General features: G+C 45.7%; 1 protein-coding gene and 1 long non-coding RNA gene across 4 annotated transcripts in view; one reads left to right on the top strand and one right to left on the bottom strand.

The window, feature by feature from the left end:
* Positions 1-1,389: 1,389 nt before the first annotated feature.
* On the bottom strand, positions 1,390-17,511 carry LOC123624292 (cytochrome P450 2B6-like). Its single transcript, XM_045531933.1, has 9 exons — positions 17,341-17,511; positions 12,671-12,833; positions 12,395-12,544; positions 10,327-10,487; positions 8,309-8,485; positions 7,636-7,777; positions 5,577-5,764; positions 5,244-5,385; positions 1,390-1,718 (listed from the first exon to the last, which is right to left on the bottom strand). The coding sequence occupies exons 1-9, from the start codon at positions 17,509-17,511 to the stop codon at positions 1,537-1,539; spliced, it is 1,476 nt and encodes a 491-aa protein (XP_045387889.1). The 3' UTR covers positions 1,390-1,536.
* Positions 3,613-18,549, top strand: part of LOC123624294 — a 41,716-nt gene continuing 26,779 nt past the window's right edge. The window contains exons 1-4 of one of the 3 annotated variants that reach the window (XR_006730106.1): positions 3,613-3,902; positions 4,581-4,675; positions 7,562-7,761; positions 8,420-8,957. This is a non-coding gene — a long non-coding RNA (uncharacterized LOC123624294). Of the gene's footprint in view, positions 3,903-4,111; positions 4,676-7,561; positions 7,762-8,419; positions 8,958-18,549 lie in introns of those variants that run through there. The other 2 variants (XR_006730105.1, XR_006730107.1) reach the window with 2 other exon arrangements.

Raw genomic sequence — 18,549 nt, 5'->3', positions numbered from 1 at the left:
GTAACAGACATCTACAGAACATTCCACCGAAATAAAACCGAATATATATTCTTCTCATCAGCTCATGGAACTTTCTCCAAAATTGATCACATCGTAGGCCACAAATTGCACCTCAACAAATTTCAAAAAATAGAAATTATGCCATGTATCTTCTCAGACCACAGTGGTATAAAATTAGAATTCAAGTACAACAGAAACACCACTTCACAAAGTCATGGAAATTAAACAATCTATTGCTGAATGACTTTTGGGTCAAGGAGGAGCTCCAGATGGAAATCAAAAGATTCTTTGAACTAAATGATAGCAGGGACACAAGTTCTCAAAATCTGTGGGATACAGCAAAAGCATTCCTGAGAGGAAAACTAATAGCATTAAATGCTCACATCCAAAAGATAGAAAGCTCACAAATCAACAAACTAAGAAACCATCTCAAGGAACTGGAAAAGGAAGAGCAAATTAATTATATATATATATATTTTTTACATTTTGACATTCCCATGGCATTTTTACTGCATTTTATGTAACAATCAGTCTGCAGTGGATTAGGGGGAGACACAAGCAGGACCCTCACTGCAAGCAGTTTGAGGAGCCCTGTCCTACATAGATAACTTCTGCACTCTCTTTAGCTCTCAGCTAAGGTGTGACTTTCCCAAGATGCCTTTTCTGACTGCCCAGACTCAAGTCAAATACTCTCATCAGAATCTGGCTCTTCTGCTCCGTTTGTCACAGTTGCAGTTTTCTGTGAGGAAGGTTTTGTTGATGACTGCCCCCCCCCATAGTAGATATGAGCTCCATGAAGTCGTGGACTATTTCCGTTTTTACTCCCACTTACGTTCCCAGTTTTTGGCCCATAGTAGATGCTTACATAGTATATACACACCTAATGGGTGCAATACGCACCATCTAGGGGATGGACATGCTTGAAACTCTGACTCGGGTGGGACAAAGGCAATATATGTAACCTAAACATTTGTTCCCCCATAATATGCTGATATAAAAAAATATTGTTTGAAGTGAATGACACCAGACACAAAAGACCACATACTGTACAGTTCCATTTATAGGAAACATACAGGTGAGTCCACCGAAACAGAAAGCAGATTGATGTTTTCCAGGGGCTGGTGGGAAAGGGAAATGGGGCGTGACTGCCTAATAGGTCCGGGTTGTAGTTGGGGGGGATTATGAAAATGTTTGGAACTAGGTGGTGCTGGTTGGACAGCAGTGTGCATGAACATTGTCACCGCATCTCACATTGTAAATGGTTAATGTTATTTTATGTGAATTTCCTCTTAATTTAAAAATATGTATATGAAAAAGAGGGAGCTGTGATGAAGAATTTGGATTCTAGAGCCTGTGAATCTTGCTCCTCCATTAACTAGCGATGTGACATCCGACAGCAGACTCCACAGAGGGAGAGGGACACAGGCTTGCAGCAGGTCTCTCAGAGGGAGTTGTGGAAGGAGTCAGGGGCCATTTTCTTCAGAGATGGGGACACTTAGTGACCTGGAATCCTTTGACCTCCTTCCCTCAGCCCCTTCAGTGAGGCAGGAAGCGAATCTGGTATGTTGGGGCTATTTTGCCCAGACCACTCTCCTGGGGTGTGAGGTCAATGTCCTCAGGTGCCATGGGGCTGGCCAGGGAGAAGCTCTGGAGGATGGTGGTGAAGAAGAGGAACAATTCGGCCTTGGCGATGCCTTCACCAAGACAAATGCGCTTCCCTGTTGGCACAGAAGGAAGGTCATCAGTGAGGGTACAGGGCGGGTGCATATTCTGTGCCCTGCCACACTCCTAAGCCTGGATACTCGTGTCCATTGCAACAGATTTGCATGATACTGGCCTTTAACCTGGAATTCAGAGTGGACTTGTAGGTGGTTCCCAAACCCTCTGAAACTGGGTGCAAATATTTGGGAGAATATGCCAAGTTCATTTCTCTAGCAGAGAGTTTGTGTGTGTGTTTTACTTCTATGTATGTAGGTGTGAGCATGTTTCTGACTTCAAATTTTAGTGTTCTTCATTTCTCATATGGGGAGAATGGTATCTATCTATGTGGGCTCTTCTGAGGTTAAAGAAAATGTCTGCAAAACTTCTTAGAATAGCACCTGACTTGAATTAAGAATCCTCAGTGTGCAGTTATTGTCTTGTGTTTGTTTCCGGGAGCATGTGTGGGGTGTATGTTTCTGGCACCGTGCGTGTGTCTGTCCCTGGGCTGTCTTCTTGCCTCAGCCTGAGATCCATGGGCTTTAAGACTTCCCCCAAAATATCCAAATTATATATAAAATTGTGATTGGGATTTGAGCACATGGTGGCAGGGGGTGGTCTATGGTTGCCATCACCCTCAGAGGTGTAAGGAACCGCAAGAGCATATACACCACAGTCATGGAGAGAAATGAGAACAAAAGGGGCTGGAAACTCTGAGGCACAGACACAGGAGAGCCTCTCCCTTTACTTCAGTGTTTCCTACTCTGCAAACTGACAGGCTTTAAAGGCCATGTCTCGGATGGGTTTCCAGGCATTCCCCATGAGTTCCAGGTGGTTGGACATCGTGCCCACGTGGAGGTATCTGGGGAGGAATCCACATCCTTTTGGCACATCCAGAAGACAGGAAACGGGACACATGAGTTTCAAAATACTCAGGGCAGGTCTCTGGGCTGGTACTTCTGTAAGTATTGCTGTGACCTAGCTTTTCCCAGAACAGTCCGATGCCTGTCATCTCCCTCCCAGTGCACCAGCCCACCACTGGGACTGTCCATTTGGGCACCCTCTGGAATCTCATCGGCTCCAACACCCTCTTGGCTTGCTTTGTCTTTCTTTCTGCCTGTGGCATCTATCACTGTTTTTTTTTTTTTCACTGTCTACACCTGTCAGGCACTGTTTTTCTACCTCTCTTTTCTTTTCTTCCTCTTTATTTTGATTTTCTTCCATCTTGTTGAACTCCCTGTCTCTGTCTAGTTGAATCTCATATTCTGACTCTCCCTCTCTCATGCTCTCATTTTTCATGTCCCTCTAAAAATACCTCGTCTCTCTCATTCACTGTTTCTTCCTCTCTACCTATGTCACTGTCTTTCTTTTGCATCTCTTTTACTGTTTCTGTCTTTCCTTCCTTCTTTCTGTCCTCCCTCCTCCTTTCTTGTCCTCCACTGACTCCTCCTCCTCCTTCCCCATGTCTGTCTCTCTGTCCTCTTTTCCCTCTATTGTCTAATGTTCACTTTCTGTCTGTCTCTTCCAGCCATTATCTCCCTGTCTCTGTCTCTCCTTGTGTCTCTCTTTGTCCCTCTGTTTCTCACTCTCATTATCGCTCTGCCACTTATTTGTCTGTCTCTGTCCATATTTCTCCACATCTCTGCCTCTCTTTTTTTTTTTTTTTTTTTTTTGAGACACAGTCTCACTCTGTTGCCCACGCTAGAGTGCCGTGGCATCAGACTAGTTCACAGAAAACTCATACTCCTGGGCTCGAGCTCCTCCTGCCTCAGCCTCCAGAGTAGCTGGGACTACAGTCATGCACGACCATGCCTGGCTAAATTTTTCTATATATTTTTAGTTGTCCAGATAATTTCTTTCTATTTTTTTGGTAGAGACGGGGTCTTACTCTTGCTCAGGTTGGTCATGAACTCCTGAGCTCAAACAATCTGCCCACCTCGGCCTCCCAGAGTGCTAGGATTACAAGCATGAGCCACCACGCCCGGCCTCTGCCTCTCTCAAAACTTAGGATAGGCATATCAAATGAAAGGGTTGACCCTCATCACGCCACCCCATGTGTTCCCAAGTCTCACTGAACTTAAATGAGGAAGAGGATCACTGCATTACACAGAGACACAGGCTGACCCAGAGCCGCAGGTGACTGAAGTTGATGATGAAACTCAAGACCAGGGACTTGTTCCTCGGAAATTCCTTCCTCTTGAAAGGTAAGAAACCTGGATATTGGGGTTTTCTGTGGGTGGAGGGTGTTAAATTAAATTCTATTCGGCCTAAAGGTGCCTCTACACATAACAAACTGTAACCTAACTTAATATGTAAACAAACTACAATGTAACTTGAGCGTATAGTCTCGTAAAAAGTAACTGAGCCTTGGCTAATCATAACGGCCCAGCTTCAGCCAATCATAGGCTTCAAACCACTCAGACAGTTGCAAACAAGGCAAACTCTGAGCTGTAATCCATGAGATTGTATCCATGGGCCACTTCCTTCTTCCGGGGATAAATACTGCTTGCCCACATGGCTGATTACATCTCTCTGAACTTTTACTGGTTCAGGGTGCTGCCCAATTCATGAATCATTTCTTTGCTCAAATAAACTCTGGTAAATTTAATGTGTCTAAAGTTGTTCTTTTATGAAGCCAAGGAGTGGAGAATGGGAACTGGACCAGGTCAAAGCATGTCAACACCTTCCCCACCTCCCCAGTGCTGGAGTATAAATCCAAACCCCCCTCCCCCCAGTCTTCAAAGCCCTGCCCAGCTGAGCTCTTCACCTTATTTATTTCCTTCTGGAATCTACACCCAAATCTCTCTGGCCTTCTTATAGTTTCTCAAACGTGTCATCAGGTTTCTACCTTCAGGCTTTGCCTCTGCTGTTTGCTCTGCCAGGAACACTCTTCCCAGTGGCTGATTGGCACCACCTATGAGGATCACGACTTGGAACCCAGATCCTCAGGTTGGCTCTTCCTCACAGACCCACCAAGGTTAGTCAGTGTTTCCTATTTTGTGCTCCACAAACCCCCTTTAGAGCACTTATCATGATTATGATTCATTATAGTAATAATGGCACCTGTGAGCATTTATTTTGTGCCAGGAAGTTCTAACCATGTTAAATGCATCAATTCATTTACTCATATTATGATTTTGTTGCTATTTGATGGGTGCCCATCTGTTCAGCTGGACTGCAAATTTCCTGGAGCAGGAGCTGCGTCTCTGTGTGATTTGTTTGATGCATTATCTCCAGCCCCCAGTAGAGCACTGGACTCAGAATAGTGCTCAATAGATTTTTTTATTGAAGAAGATGAATTGCCTAAAGTTTAGAGAGATTAAAATACTTGCCCAAGGTCCTGCTTGCCAAGATGTGCCTTTGTGATGTAATCTCATAACTCAAGTCCCCTCACAGGGTAGTGGTAAAGATGGAATGGGATCGCACAGATAAACAAATTCAAATATACTAAGTGCTCAATAAACAAAGACTTATAATTGTATTTGTGAGGAGGAGATGGAATGCACACTCTGGTGTCTGGGGAAGGGATCTCAGGTTCAGCTTACCTACGGAAAAGGGAATAAAAGCTTCATTCTTCTTCAGTGCCCCACTGGCATCTAGAAAGTGGTCAGGGTTGAAGGCATCTGGTTTTTCAAAGTAACGTGGGTCACGGAGAGCAGAGTTCAGGATGGGAAATACTTCAGTGTTCTGAGGGAGGGTCACAAGATCAAAAGATATTCCCATTCCCTGGTCCCCTGACACAGCAACAACAAAAAACCCACAAAGGAAAACCAAAGACAAGGGTACCCTATTGAGAAAACAACAAAAAATTGAGTTAGGGGATGAAGAGAACCCAGGATGCCCACACAGGAGAGATCCAGGACCTCCACTGCTCTCACCTTGGGGATGATGTATCCTCGGAAGTGGGTGTCTTTGGTGACCATGCGGGGCACACCAAGAGGGAGAAGATCTGCGAATCTCTGAATCTCGTGGATGACAGCGTCCGTGTATGGCATTTTGACCCGGTCGTCGAGGGCTGGAGGGCGATGTGTGCCAATCACCTGTTCAATCTCCTTGTGGACTCTCTCTGCACAGACAAGGGGACCAGTGAACCCTATTTCCAAGAGACATCTCACTGATTTCTATGGGCCAATGAGCCAGGAAAATCCTATGTTAAAGGGTTAAATCCCTGATACACCTCAATCCAATCAGCTTGGGGTAAGGAAGGAGGGAGAAACCAAAAAGAATTCTTACCCTTCTAGATATAATCAATGTTATCGATTCTATCCCCAGATTCACAGGTACACACACACACACACACACACACACCACAATTTTACATGGAATTTCGGATTAAGAACTCGAGGCTACAAACATGCCGAAACTCTATCCCTGAGCAGAAAACGAACTAACATTTGTTGTGTGTATTATAAGTGAGGCACTGTGTTAGGTTCTCAAGAATATAAGAGTGAAATCAATAGATTAATTCATAAACAACTGGATAAATGAATGAATACATCAATCAATGGATAGAGCAATTCATGAATGGAAACATGGATGAATGAATGAACAAACCAATAAATGGATGTGTATATTCACTTATAAATCAATAGATGGATCAATTAACAAATCACTAGCTAATAGATGGTGCATAAATAAATCAATGAACCTATTATAATTGATCAATAATCAATTGGCTAGATTTATGGAAGATAAGGGATAGAAATAATTGATGAAGTATGAGTAAATAAATGAATGAGCATATTCAATGATAAATAAATAAGGAATGAGTAAATGAGTGAATTATTTAGTGGATAAATTAAAGAAGGGATGAATGGATACAGAATGAATTCAAAAAGGAATCAATGGAAGGATTAAGGAATGAAACCTCGTTTATAAAAGGATGGGTGGATGCTCGCATAAATGAATAAGCCAGTGAATTAATGACAAATAGTGCATTCAACATATCACTGTTGCAAAGCATAAACTCATGGATCAATTAATTCAAATAAATAAATAATGAAAGTGTATTTCCTTGGAGGAGTCATAGATGAAAGAATCAGTGAGTATGCAGGTGAATTAATGAAAAAAAGGATGGACAGATGAAAGGAGGGATGGATGAAGGGGTAAATGTTTAAGTGATGGCACAGAAGGTCAAATATCCCGTGTTCTCAGCCACACCTGGGTGCTAAGACATGTGTACACGTGGACGAAGAGAGTGGAATGACGGACAGTGGAGAGTTGGAAGGGTGAGGGAGGTGGATGATGAGAAATTACTTAATGGGTACAATGTACCTTATTTGGGTGATGGATACCCTGAAAGTTCTGACATGATACTATGCAGTCTATGCATGTAACGGAATTGCACATATACCCCATAAATCTGTACAGATAAAAAAAAACGTAGAAGGAGCTCCCCCCTCAAAAAAGTCTTTAAGTGATGGGCGAAAACAGTGGGAGAACAATCCGGCAGATTCTGCATGCATCCACCAAAAAAACACTGAATGGAACGGAGCCTGTTCTCCTAGGTGAAGTATCTGAAGAATGGAAAAACAAACACCACATGTACTTGCTATTAAAGTGGAACTCATCCATGAGCACACAGGTGCACAGAGGGAAGTAAAACTCAGTGGAGATCAACCAGTGGGATAGGGAAGGGCGAGGGTAGAGGTGGAAAGGGGCAAAACTCGACCTAAAGGGTACAATGAACACTATTTGGGCACACCTGTAGCCAGGACTCAAGTATTACAAAGGCCATCTATGGAACCTAAAACATTTATACCCACATTTTGAAATTAAAAAAGAAAAAGGTCTGGCTTAGTTGGAAACTGGTCCAAAGCCTGCAGTGCTTCTGGAATGACCCAGTGTCTCCTCTCTCTTCCAGGCAGGACGCCTCGCCCAACATCTGCGGCTCAGAATGAAATCAGAAGACCCCCCAGTTAGCTGTCCCTGGCCCACCTGCAACATGAGGGTGTTTGAGCATGAGCAGGAAGCCGTAGCGGAGGGTGGTGCTGGTGGTCTCTGTGCCAGCAAAAAAGAGCGACAGCGTGTTGAGGATGAAGTTCTTCTGGTTGAACTCGCTGTGTGGGTTGGATTTCTCCTGGGTGCAGGGGGAGAGGAGGAGAGGGTCAGGGGAGGCTGTGGCCTCACTATGCACATGCCAGTGACTCTGGGTTCCCTCCACCTATTTCAGGGTCTGTCCCTCTGTCTGACGCACTTTGCTTTTCTCTGTCCCCTGCATGTCCTCTCATGTGTGTCTGCCTCTGTCTCACTCAGCTCGCTTTGTCTGGCTGTTTCCATCTCTGTCCCCATCTCTGGTGTGTTTCTCTCCTTTTGTTTCCCAGTCTCTTTCTGCCTGTGTGGGTCATTTCTCCTGTTGCTGTATTTTTGTCCCTGACCCCAACTTTCTTCCTTACCTTTATATCTCTATCTCTCTTTCTCCTCCTGCTGGTCAGTTTCTCCTCCCTACTTTCTCCTTCCTTTCACTTCATCTTTCTTCCCCTTCTACAGCTCCTCCCTTCTCTTTCCCTACTCCCCCATCTTCTCTTCATTCCCCTTCCCTTCCCCCTTCTCCCTCCCTGTTCCGCTCCCTCCCCTCCCCTCTCTCCCCTTTCCCTCTCCCACACCCCACTTTTTCCATGCGCAGCAGGTAGGCATCTATGAGGTCCCGCGGGGCACTGGGGTCCAGGGTTTCCCGGTGCTCCTCCACACTGCGGCCAATGAAGGCATTGATTTCTTGCAGGTTTTGATAGACCTGCCTGTGTGCTCCAGGAAAGAACTTCAAGAAGTCAGAGAAGAGCTCAAACAGCTGCAAGAAAGAGGGGCAGTGAGGTCAGCCTGGGGCAGGTGACAGAGAGAGGACAACCCTCCCACATCCCAAATCCTCCATGGGGAACCTCTGGGTCTCTGTGTCTGTTTCTGTCTCCTTCTCTCTCTCTCAGTCCCTCACTCCCTGACCCTGTGTCTCCTTTGATCTGTTCATGTCTCTGTACATATCTCTTTCTGCTTCCTGCTGCCTGATCTTTGTGTCTTTACCTTGGTCTCTGCCACACCTCCCTGTCTCTCTCCTTTCTCCCTCTCTTTATCTCTCTGTCTCACTTTCTTACCATCTTTCCCTGTCTCTCATTGTCTACCTCAGCCTGCTCCTTTGTTTTTCTCATTCTCTTCTCTGCTTCCTCCTTCCTCTCCTCATCTCCCTGGCTGTGTCAGCCATTGATAAAATGGTGCTTACACAAGATGAACCTGTCAATCACTTAAGAGTATTTATTTATTTAGGAGTGTGTTTCTAGTGCTTTATCTGATGATAAATGGAATACCTAACTACTTGCAAAGAATTGCAAACAATGCAAAAATGTGTATAATAAGATGTAAAATTCCTTCTTAATCCCTGCCTCTAGAGATAACCATTGTTAAGTGTTTGGTGAATCTCTGCCCAGACCTTCCTCTCTCCATGGTTCTCCAAGGGAGGAGAACATTGGAATCCTCTGTGGGGCTTGAGGCAAGTAGTACCCGGGGCCCCATCCCAGCCTTCAGATCAGACCCTCCAGTAGGACGTGCTGGGAATCCACATTGGTGACAGACACACGTGGGATTCGGACACACACCCCTGCTCAAGAACTATAGCTACACCTCCTGTTCTGCATGAGTTTAATATTGTTAAACTTAATATGCAGTAGGAATGCTTCCAGGCTAATCAGTTAGAGAAATTTATTATTTGTTTTAAAAGAGCTGCATAGTACTTTATAATCTGAGAAAAGTTCTTCAAAGAAATGCATACAGGCCGGGCGCGGTGGCTGACGCCTGTAATCCTAACACTCTGGGAGGGCAAAGCAGGTGGATCGCTTGAGGTCAGAAGTTCGAGACCAGCAAGAATGAGACCCCGCCTCTACTAAAAATAGAAAGAAATTATCTGGCCAACTAAAATATATATAGAAAAAAAATTAGCCGAGCATGGTGGCACATGCCTGTAGTCCCAGCTACTCGGGAGGCTGAGGCAGTAGGATCGCTTAAGCCCAGGAGTTTGAGGTTGCTGTGAGCAAGGCTGATGCCACAGCACTCACTCTAGCCCGGGCAACAAAGCAAGACTCTGTCTCAAAAAAAAAAAAAAAAAAAAATGCATACAAATGCATACAAAGGGAGAAGGAGAAATGGGAAAAATGGAAGAAATGTGGTTCCCTATTGTGATACACCCTAGAATTTGCTCAGATGAGGGGCTTTATCTAGGACACAGAAGCAAAGACACAGGAATCAGGGTCTAGAAGAGCAGAGAGGCTGCAAGTCTAACTTAGTCTCCTTCTCTCTCTCCCTCATGCCCACAGCCCCGCCTCACACACATACTACTATCAGCTCCCACTCTCAGGATTCCCTTATCGCTGTCCTTCCTTTTCCTGTTTTCACTCATGTCTCTCTATCCTAAACCCCCATTTTCCTAGTCTTCCTCTGAGTCTCTATTTCTACCTCCCGTCACCCCTCGTCATTTCCCTCAGTCTCTCTGACCCTGTCCCCAGGTCTCAGTGTCCCTGTCTCTCCACGTGTCCCTGCCTTTCTTCTAGCCATAAGCTGCATTTCTGACCTCCAGAACAGATCATCCTTTCCCCTGCCCTGGATGTCACCTCATCCCCCCTCCCTGTCCCTGTCCCTCTCTCTGACCTGGCCAGATAAAGAGCTGACCAGTGAGAAAGACCGGTAGATCAGGTCCAGCAACTTCAGAAATTCTTCATCTCTGTAGTGGAAGCGTTTTCCAAAGACAATGGAGCTGATGATGTTGGCAGTGATGGACTGGAAGAGGAAGGTGGGGTCCAGGAGGGCTCCTAGGAGGAGGAAGAGGAGGGGGCAGGTCAAGGGACATGGACTCAGAGGCTGGGGAATGTCTGGATGTCCCCACCCCATCTCTGTGTCACTGTCCAGCGTTGCTCAGTCATGGTGAAGACAAGGAAAACATCACAGTCGACACTAACTCCCATTGTGGGCCGAGCCCCCTTCTAAGCACTTCACATATCATTTTATCTACTCTCACCGCAACACTGTGACGTAGATGCAATTCTACTACTTTCTCCATTTTTTAGCTGGGAAAAAAGAGAGTTTAAGTAATTTGACCACGATTACACAGCAAATCATTACGGAGGCCAGGATTCCAATCTAGGCAGCCCAGCGACAGAGTCTGTGCAGTTGGTCCTCACCCTGCACCTGTGAGCTAAGAGGGTTAAGTCCCAGGGCCAGGGGTGGGGCAGAGTAGGTGTTCAATCACTTGCTTGTGCAAATTTAAAAGCCCTGATCTCTCTCTCCCTACTGTGACTCCCGCTTAGCCTCTTCTCTCCACACCTGGGGCTCTGTGGGCATCAGGAGTTGCTCTGCACCTGTGAGTTGGTGTCTGTGCACACAGGCTCAGCCCTGGCCCCAGCTGCACTGACACTGGGCTGTGAGCACCTGAGAACATCAGGCTGCTGTGGCCTCTCTCTCTGGATCTCACCTGTTTGTCTTCTCTCGTTCCTCTGCAGACATTTTCTGGAGCCTCGTCTGTCTGCATCTCTGATCTTCCCAGCCTCCATTTCTCTCTGCCTTCGTTTCTTCCTGCCTCCCTGAGTCGCTCTCCCTGTGTGTCTGTGCACATCTCTGCATGCCTTTCTCTTTGTTTTGGTCCCTCCATGGCAGTGTCTTTCTCCTTTCCTGTGTCCAGCCCGTGTCCCTCTGTCTCCTCCTGTCTTTCTTTTCAGTCACTCTGTTCCTGTTCCCTGTTGTCCCCATGTCTCTGCCTCCCCATCCCAGAATCTCTTGAGAAGTTTTCATTAAAGAGATGGTAAAGACCTGGCATAAATTAGGTGGAGATTGTAACTCAGGACCCTGTCACCTGTGTGTCACATAAATACTCAGTTATGCAGAATTAAAGAACAACCAAAGGCCAGGCGCGGTGGCTCACGCCTGTAATCCTAGCACTCCGGAGGCCAAGCAGGAAGGATCGCTCGAGGTGAGGAGTTCAAGACCAGCCTGAGCAAGAGCCAGACCCCGTCTGTACTACAAACAGAAAGAAATGATTTGGACAGCTAAAAATATATATAGAAAAAAACATTAGCCGGGAATGGTGGTGCATACCTGTAGTCACAGCTCCTCGGGCAGTTGAGGCAGGAGGATTGCTTAAGCCCAGGAGTTTGAGGTTGCTGTGAGCTAGGCTGAGGCCAGGGCACTCTAGCCCTCGCAACAGAATAAGACTCTGTCTCAAACAAACAAACAAACAACCAAAAGAACAACCAAAGGTGCTTCCCTGACGCCCCTGTTGGCTGCCTGTAGTTCATGAGCATATCACCCCAGAAAAGGAAAACACTTTTCCCTATCTTCAAATTGTCTGCAGTTTTCCCTTTTCTCTTTTTGCTTTCTTTTATATGGTTTCTGTTTTACCCTGAGATAGATACAATTAATCCACGAATTGCTTTCCCTGAGTCCAGTGAATAGCGCCCTGCTTGCTAGGTATACATGTTTGGGTTGTCCTTGGACACTACACACCTCTCATCTCCCTCTTTCCTGGGCTCTCTCTGTTTCTTGCCTACCCATTTCTGCCCCCTTCCAGGCCCCTGTCTCTCTCCCTGTCCCTGTCCCTCTGTCTGATGGTCTCTCAGGCTCTGTCTGGCTCTGGCTCTGCCCACATATACCTCTCTGTCTCTCTATTGCTGGTCGCCCACATCTCTCTCTGTTTCACTGTCCTTCCTGCCACCCCAACACTCACCCTTGGATTTCCGCAGCTCCTCCACCAGGCACTGAGCCTCCTCCTGAATCCGCTCCTCCACGCTCCGCTTTCCCATCCCGAAGTCCCTCATGGTGGCCAGAGAGAATCGCCGGAGGGTCTTCCAGCGGTCCCCGTTGGCAAAGACCACGCCTGGGGTGTGGGGAATTTTGCGTTGCAGAAGACGTCAGGGGGAGGCTGTTGGACCTTCTCCACCCATTTTCCCCCTTCCCTGACACATCCTCCACCCGGCCCTCCCAGTGCCTTGGAGTCTCTCACCATATCCCTGGAAGACTGGCTCCACAATGGCGATTTTGCCCCGGCCAGAGAAATCCTCAGCCTGGTCCACCAGGGCCTCCTTTATGGCCTCTGTCCCACACAGCATGACCACGGGCCTCCGTCCCAAGTATACCGTGAATACATCCCCATATTTCTCTTGGAGCTGCCAAGCATACCCACACCCTGGGTTATATGAGTCAGCACACACCTCAGTGGTCAAACTATTAAACACTCACACACCAGACTGCTGTTTAGCTGCCTTCCCCAAGACCCGCCTCCCTAGGCTGCCTTTTCACCTTCCCAGGACCCAGCAACTAAAGGGTTAACCCATGGACTAGCTAAGGTCTGCTCTGATTGGCTGGTGCCCTAAACAGTGCAGGTGCTTAAATACTTCTAATGTCACCCCCACCCACATAGCCTTGAGTCTGGCCACTTCTCCCTGGCATCTCAACCAAAGAATCATACTCTCCGTAATCAGCCATTTTGCTTTCTGAGTTTTCAATTACCCATGAAAAACAGTGGTCTGAATATCTTAAATGGAAAGTTCCAGAAAGAAACAACTCATAAGTTTTAAATTGTGCACCATTCTGGATAGCATGATAAGATCTCATGCCAACCCACTCTGTCCCACCTGGGATGTGAATCACCCTTTCGTCCAGCATGTCCACACTGCATACGCCACTCACCTTGTACAATGTGAGTGCTACTACAGCCAGTTTAAGCTCTGTCATTTACAGAGAGCTAATTGTTTACTCTGATACTATTTTTTTATTTTTTTGAGACAGAGTCTCGCTCTGTTGCCCGGGCTAGATTGAGTGCCGTGGTGTCAGCCTAGCTCACAGCAACCTCAAACTCCTGGGCTTAAGCGATCCTCCTGCCTCAGCCTCCTGAGTAGCTGGGACTACAGGCATGTGCCACCATGTCCAGCTAATTTTTTCTATATATACCTTTTAGTTGGCCAGATAATTTCTTTCTATTTTTAGTAGAGACAGGGTCTCGCTCTTGCTCAGGCTGGTCTCGAACTCCTGACCTCGAGTGATTCACCCGCCTCGGCCTCCCAGAGTGCTAGGATTACAGGCGTGAGCCACTGCGCCCGGCCTGTTTACTCTGATACTTTTCTGAGCAATTATATGCCGAAAATATTTCATCTTGAAGGAATTTCATGAGAAGGACTCTGACAAATACAGGTTTCTATCATATAACTTTTAAGATCATGCCGTTGGATGGATAAGAAATCACAGAACTGAAAGGTTCAAAAAACTGCTAACCCAATATCAAGCAGAACAAAAATTAATTAAATACCAACAAAATGATGTGGCAGATTCTCATGCTAATCAGCCAGTACTGAAATTGTTAAGATGTACAACTTCAATTAACTGTGTAAGATTGATTCAAGTCAAATTACCTGTGATAACTTATTTAATAAATAGAGTCATGCATGTGAATTGGAGAAACAAAATTGGAATTTAAGAGGATGGTGATCCAATGTTAAGCATACAGTCTTGGGGAGCCTGGACGGCTGCCTGGTCCTTCCTGAGTTATTACAGCTTCCATTATTAAAAGCTCTGCACTCCATGACTCATCATGAAAGAGATAAAACGATCCAAATTAAGAAAAAAATATTGTGATTGTGCTAAGATTGCTAAAATGGTTTATACCAACGTTTGGTTTGTCCAGCCCATAATTCTGGTGAGACAATGAAGACCTCAGATGATAAATTTCTGGCACCCAAAGTATCATTTGAACACCTGCAAACGGAGTTCACTCAATTGCCACACACAATACATGTTCTCTGGTGGTATAGAAGCTTTCCTACGTAGGAAGGCCAATAATATAACAGTAACTAAAAGGTTATTAGCAATGTATTTCCCTTAAGGGGCATTCCTGGGGAAATCACCAGTGATAAAAGTACTTGCTTCACTGGCCAAGTTGTAAGACAGTTAAAGAAGGTAATACAAACCCAAAGTCATTAGGCAAAGCTACCTGAATTGATTACAGTGCTTTGGTCATAGGTATTACTGATGGCAATCTGATGGCAACCAGATCACTCCTACAGGAAAAACATAGATTGACTTCTTATTAAACAGTTACAGACCTCAAGTCTTAGCTCCACATCTATCGATTCAAAGGAACCCTGCCAGACTTCTGGAACTGTACAACTGTTGGAGACGTTAAGGTTCAGCTGACCAGGGACGTTTCTACCCAGAAGCAGAGAGCAGCCTAGATGTGGACAGCATGCCCAAAATGCAGATCAAGACTTCTCTGCCATTAGGAAAGCATTATCTTTTTTCCTTTCTCCCCTCCTCCGTGCTGTCCTTATCCTTTCCTTTTCACGACAGAAAAACCCATGAGCCCATAATCTGTGGATGGCTTTAGCAAATGCTTATGAGGCTCTAGCAAGAAACCTGAGCAATTGTTGGTTTTGTGGGCTAACGGTTCCCAAATCAGGAAACACTGATGCCATTGCCCCCTTGTGTTCCCAATGAGAGTCATCTTTAAACCCCAACAGAAGAGTGGAAAGCTATCCTTGATACCCTGGACATCACTAATACTTCCTTTCCTACACTCACTGGTAACAGTACCCCGACCTTTTCAATTCATATGCTAATTACTATCAGATATAGAAAACCTATACGAGTGTTACCTGCCACAGGTATATTGTGCTTCCAGTTGTCACATGCATGAGACCTGGGGACTATCTATGAGGGTATGAATAATTGCTTGCAGAATGTGGCTGGATTAAATTGAGTAAGATCCCTTTGTACTAAATGTGGTTATGCACCCTTACATCATGCAATAAAAAGATTGCAAAAAAGTATTTTTCCCACTAGACCTTGTTCAAGAGCTAGGGAGACTTATGGTAGGACAAATTTAACTGACCTCTGCTCAGATGACACTAAGTTGTCCTCTTGTCCAGTCCCTGAGGGTCAGCTGAGGATTTGCTTACTCTGCTCTGTCTCCTCACTGGTTCAGATATTGGTAATTGGCCTGGCTCAATCCAGCCTTCCAAATAGCTTTCCCTAAAAGCTCCCATAATACCCCCCATTATCAGAGGTCAAAGTGGTCAATAACTGAAATTAGTACCAACCTCAAAATAGAAGATAAGTTAGTTTCCACTGAGCAACATTTCCAGTGGGGTTCCTGGAGGCCTTATGTGGTGTTGGGGTGCCAGCTGTATGGACTTTAAGACTGATCTGCAACTTGGGGAAACTCCCAGATTGTATAGCCAGTTAGATCTCCCACTATTTCAGACAGCTAAAAGTCATTCTTCAAAAGGTGGATGAGAATATTGATGTTGAACAAAAACAATTCATGGACTATTAAGCAGTTTTAGATCTCCTGTTTGACCATGTCGGGAGCTTGTATAAGGTGCAAAGAATAACCAAACATTGCACTAACCTTCCCCTTGATTTTACAACTACAGAAACTTAATCAAAAGGTGGCTAATTTTGCTTTTCTCTAGACACTGCCACCAAATACTTTAATGACATTTATCAGGTGAAAGGAACACATGATGTGTTTACGGGGGCAGCTAACATTTGGTTAGCAGGCATCCTGCATGGTGACTGGCAATCCTGGCTACCCCAAGGTTTTCTAACTTTTACACGTCTTCTAGTGAGTCTGTAGGTTACTGTGGCTGTGTTCCAGGCTAACTGTAAAAATGGATAGCTCTTAAATCACACCATTTAATTGCAAGTCCGGCTCCTTCATCACTATGATGCTCTGAACAAAGGCTATGACTCGAATATAGTTATCTTTATTGCCTGAATTTTGAATTGTTTGATTTTGTTTGAGTTGGTTCTTCGAGACCCCTGTTAAGGGGTGTAGTTCAGTTTCCTGGTCCTATCCTCCTGATGCTCAGCACATTAGCCTCTCTGATGTGTTGTGTCCCCTCACGAGTCTCAAACGCTTGCATGCTGCCCTCCTTTGTACAGGAAAAGGTCTCCTTACAGTTAGAATAACAAAAACATGAAGAAAGGATAGTCATCCAACTAATTGACATTATGAATTGTGAATTCCATACTGAGACCAAACAAGTCCACTATGATGGTGACAAAAGGTGGTGTCTGTGCCCAGGGTTTTGGTCAATCTCTCAAAAGCCTGTGGGTGACCAGGAGGGGGGAATTGTTCAATTAAATTAAATTTGGCCTAAAGCTACCTCTATACATAGTAAAGTATATCCTAACTTAATATGTAAACCAGCTGCAAACCAACTTGAGGATATATTCTTGCAACAAGTAGTCAAGTCTCAGCCACCCAGAGCAGCTGAGCTTTCAGCCAATCACAGGCTGCAAACTTCTCAGACAGGTCCAAATGAGGCACATTCTGAGCTGTAACCAACCAGGCTATTTCTGTATGTCACCTTGTTTTTCTCTCTATAAGTCCTGCTAGCTCACATTGCTGGGTGATGCTCTCTTAACCTTTACTGGTTCAGGGTACTGCCCTATTGTGAACCTTTTCCTTGCTCACATAATCTCTGCTAAATTTAATCTGTTTAAAGTTTTTCTCCTAGCACCACCATCCATGCTTCAGCTCCGTGCCCCTTATTCACCAACCTTCCTGACCCCACCCCTGAGCCCAGAAGGCTGCCTTATGCTTTCTGCTGGGGGATCCCCAAGTATCAGTGCAGGAATCAGCCCACCCTCAGAGCCCGTCCATCTGTGTCTTACCCTCAGGAAGGACTTGAGTAGGCCTCCTCTGTCCATCTGCAGAATGTTCCCCACGAAGGGCAGAGGATGGGGCCCTGGTGGGAGGTGGCCATGGCCCTTTGGGCGGCCCTTGACCAGGAGTAGCAAGAGGCCCATGAGGACTGCAAGGAAGAGGAGGGCGCTGAGCTCCATGGCCCAGTCTGAGTGTCTTCTACCACACTGCAGCCTCCAGCTGGGTCTTTTATCCTGAGCCTGCCTCCCCACCCAGTTATGAAACTTCATCCAGTCCCCGCCTCCCCTCTCGTCACAGTCCAGGTGTGTTAACTCAGAGGGAAGATTCCGGGGAACCCATACCTCTTGCTTGCGTTGCACTGTGACCTGTTCCCAATCCCTTTATTCTCCTCCTACATGCTGGCAGGGATACTGTGGTAGATACACTAAAGTCCACATGAGCATGCTAGTGTGTGAGGGTGTGAGTGCCTTCATGTGTGTTTATTTTTGTGGGTGAGGGTGAGCATGCACTTGTGTACTTACTGCCTGTTTATTTATGCTTGCATGTATTTGACTGACTGCTTGTATCTGTGTTATGCTTATATAATGATTTCTATATATGAAGGGCTGTATTTATGAGACTGTGCTGGGGTGAGTTTCTCTGTGCAAGTCTGGGTGTGCTTATATTTGTATTGTTGCATGTGTGGGGCTTCTGTGTATTTATATAATTTTATATGTGAATGTGAGCTTACACTTGTGTGCTGGAGGTGGTCGAGGTGTATGTTCAAAATTGAGCAGCTGACCAAAAGGAGGGAATTGTTTAATTAAATAAAATTCATCCTAACACTGCCTTTGTAACATGGCGAACTGTATTCTATTTAAGACTGCAAGACACTGTGTGTGCTGCGTGTGTGTGTGTGCCTGAGTGTTGGTGCATGTCCTAGCCCCTGTCTTTGTAAGTCCTAGAGATATTCAGTATCTATCTCCAGTGTCCCCTCCTTCACCCTCACTTCTGTGACAGCCACAGGGGGAAGTATTGGCAGAAAAAGAAGGAGGGGCAATAGCTGCAGAACTGGAGAGACTTGGAGGAAGGGTCAGGTGGAATGAGCTGGAGAGACTGAGACCTGGCATGTGGAGTGGTCTGCTCTTCTTGGTCTCTGACAGCTCTGACTAGTGTTGGGCAGTTCACTCCCTGCCTCTGGCTAGCTTCAGAGTGCAGGAAATTTCTCTGACACTGTC

Source organism: Lemur catta, chromosome 19, assembly GCF_020740605.2.
Source record: "Lemur catta isolate mLemCat1 chromosome 19, mLemCat1.pri, whole genome shotgun sequence".
NCBI classification, from domain to species: domain Eukaryota; kingdom Metazoa; phylum Chordata; class Mammalia; order Primates; family Lemuridae; genus Lemur; species Lemur catta.
Note: the sequence above shows the minus strand (reverse complement) of the source record. Positions and strands in the feature narration are given on the sequence as shown.

Bases quoted from the DNA above. Each gene is read 5' to 3' on its own strand.
- LOC123624292 (XM_045531933.1), bottom strand. From the start codon at position 17,511: ATGGAGCTCAGCGCCCTCCTCTTCCTTGCAGTCCTCATGGGCCTCTTG. The intron at 10,488-12,394 runs GTGAGTGTTGGG...TCCTCCTCCTAG, and splicing joins GGAGCTGCGGAAATCCAAGG to GAGCCCTCCTGGACCCCACC. The intron at 1,719-5,243 runs GTAAGCTGAACC...CTGTGCCAACAG, and splicing joins TTTTATTCCCTTTTCCGTAG to GGAAGCGCATTTGTCTTGGT.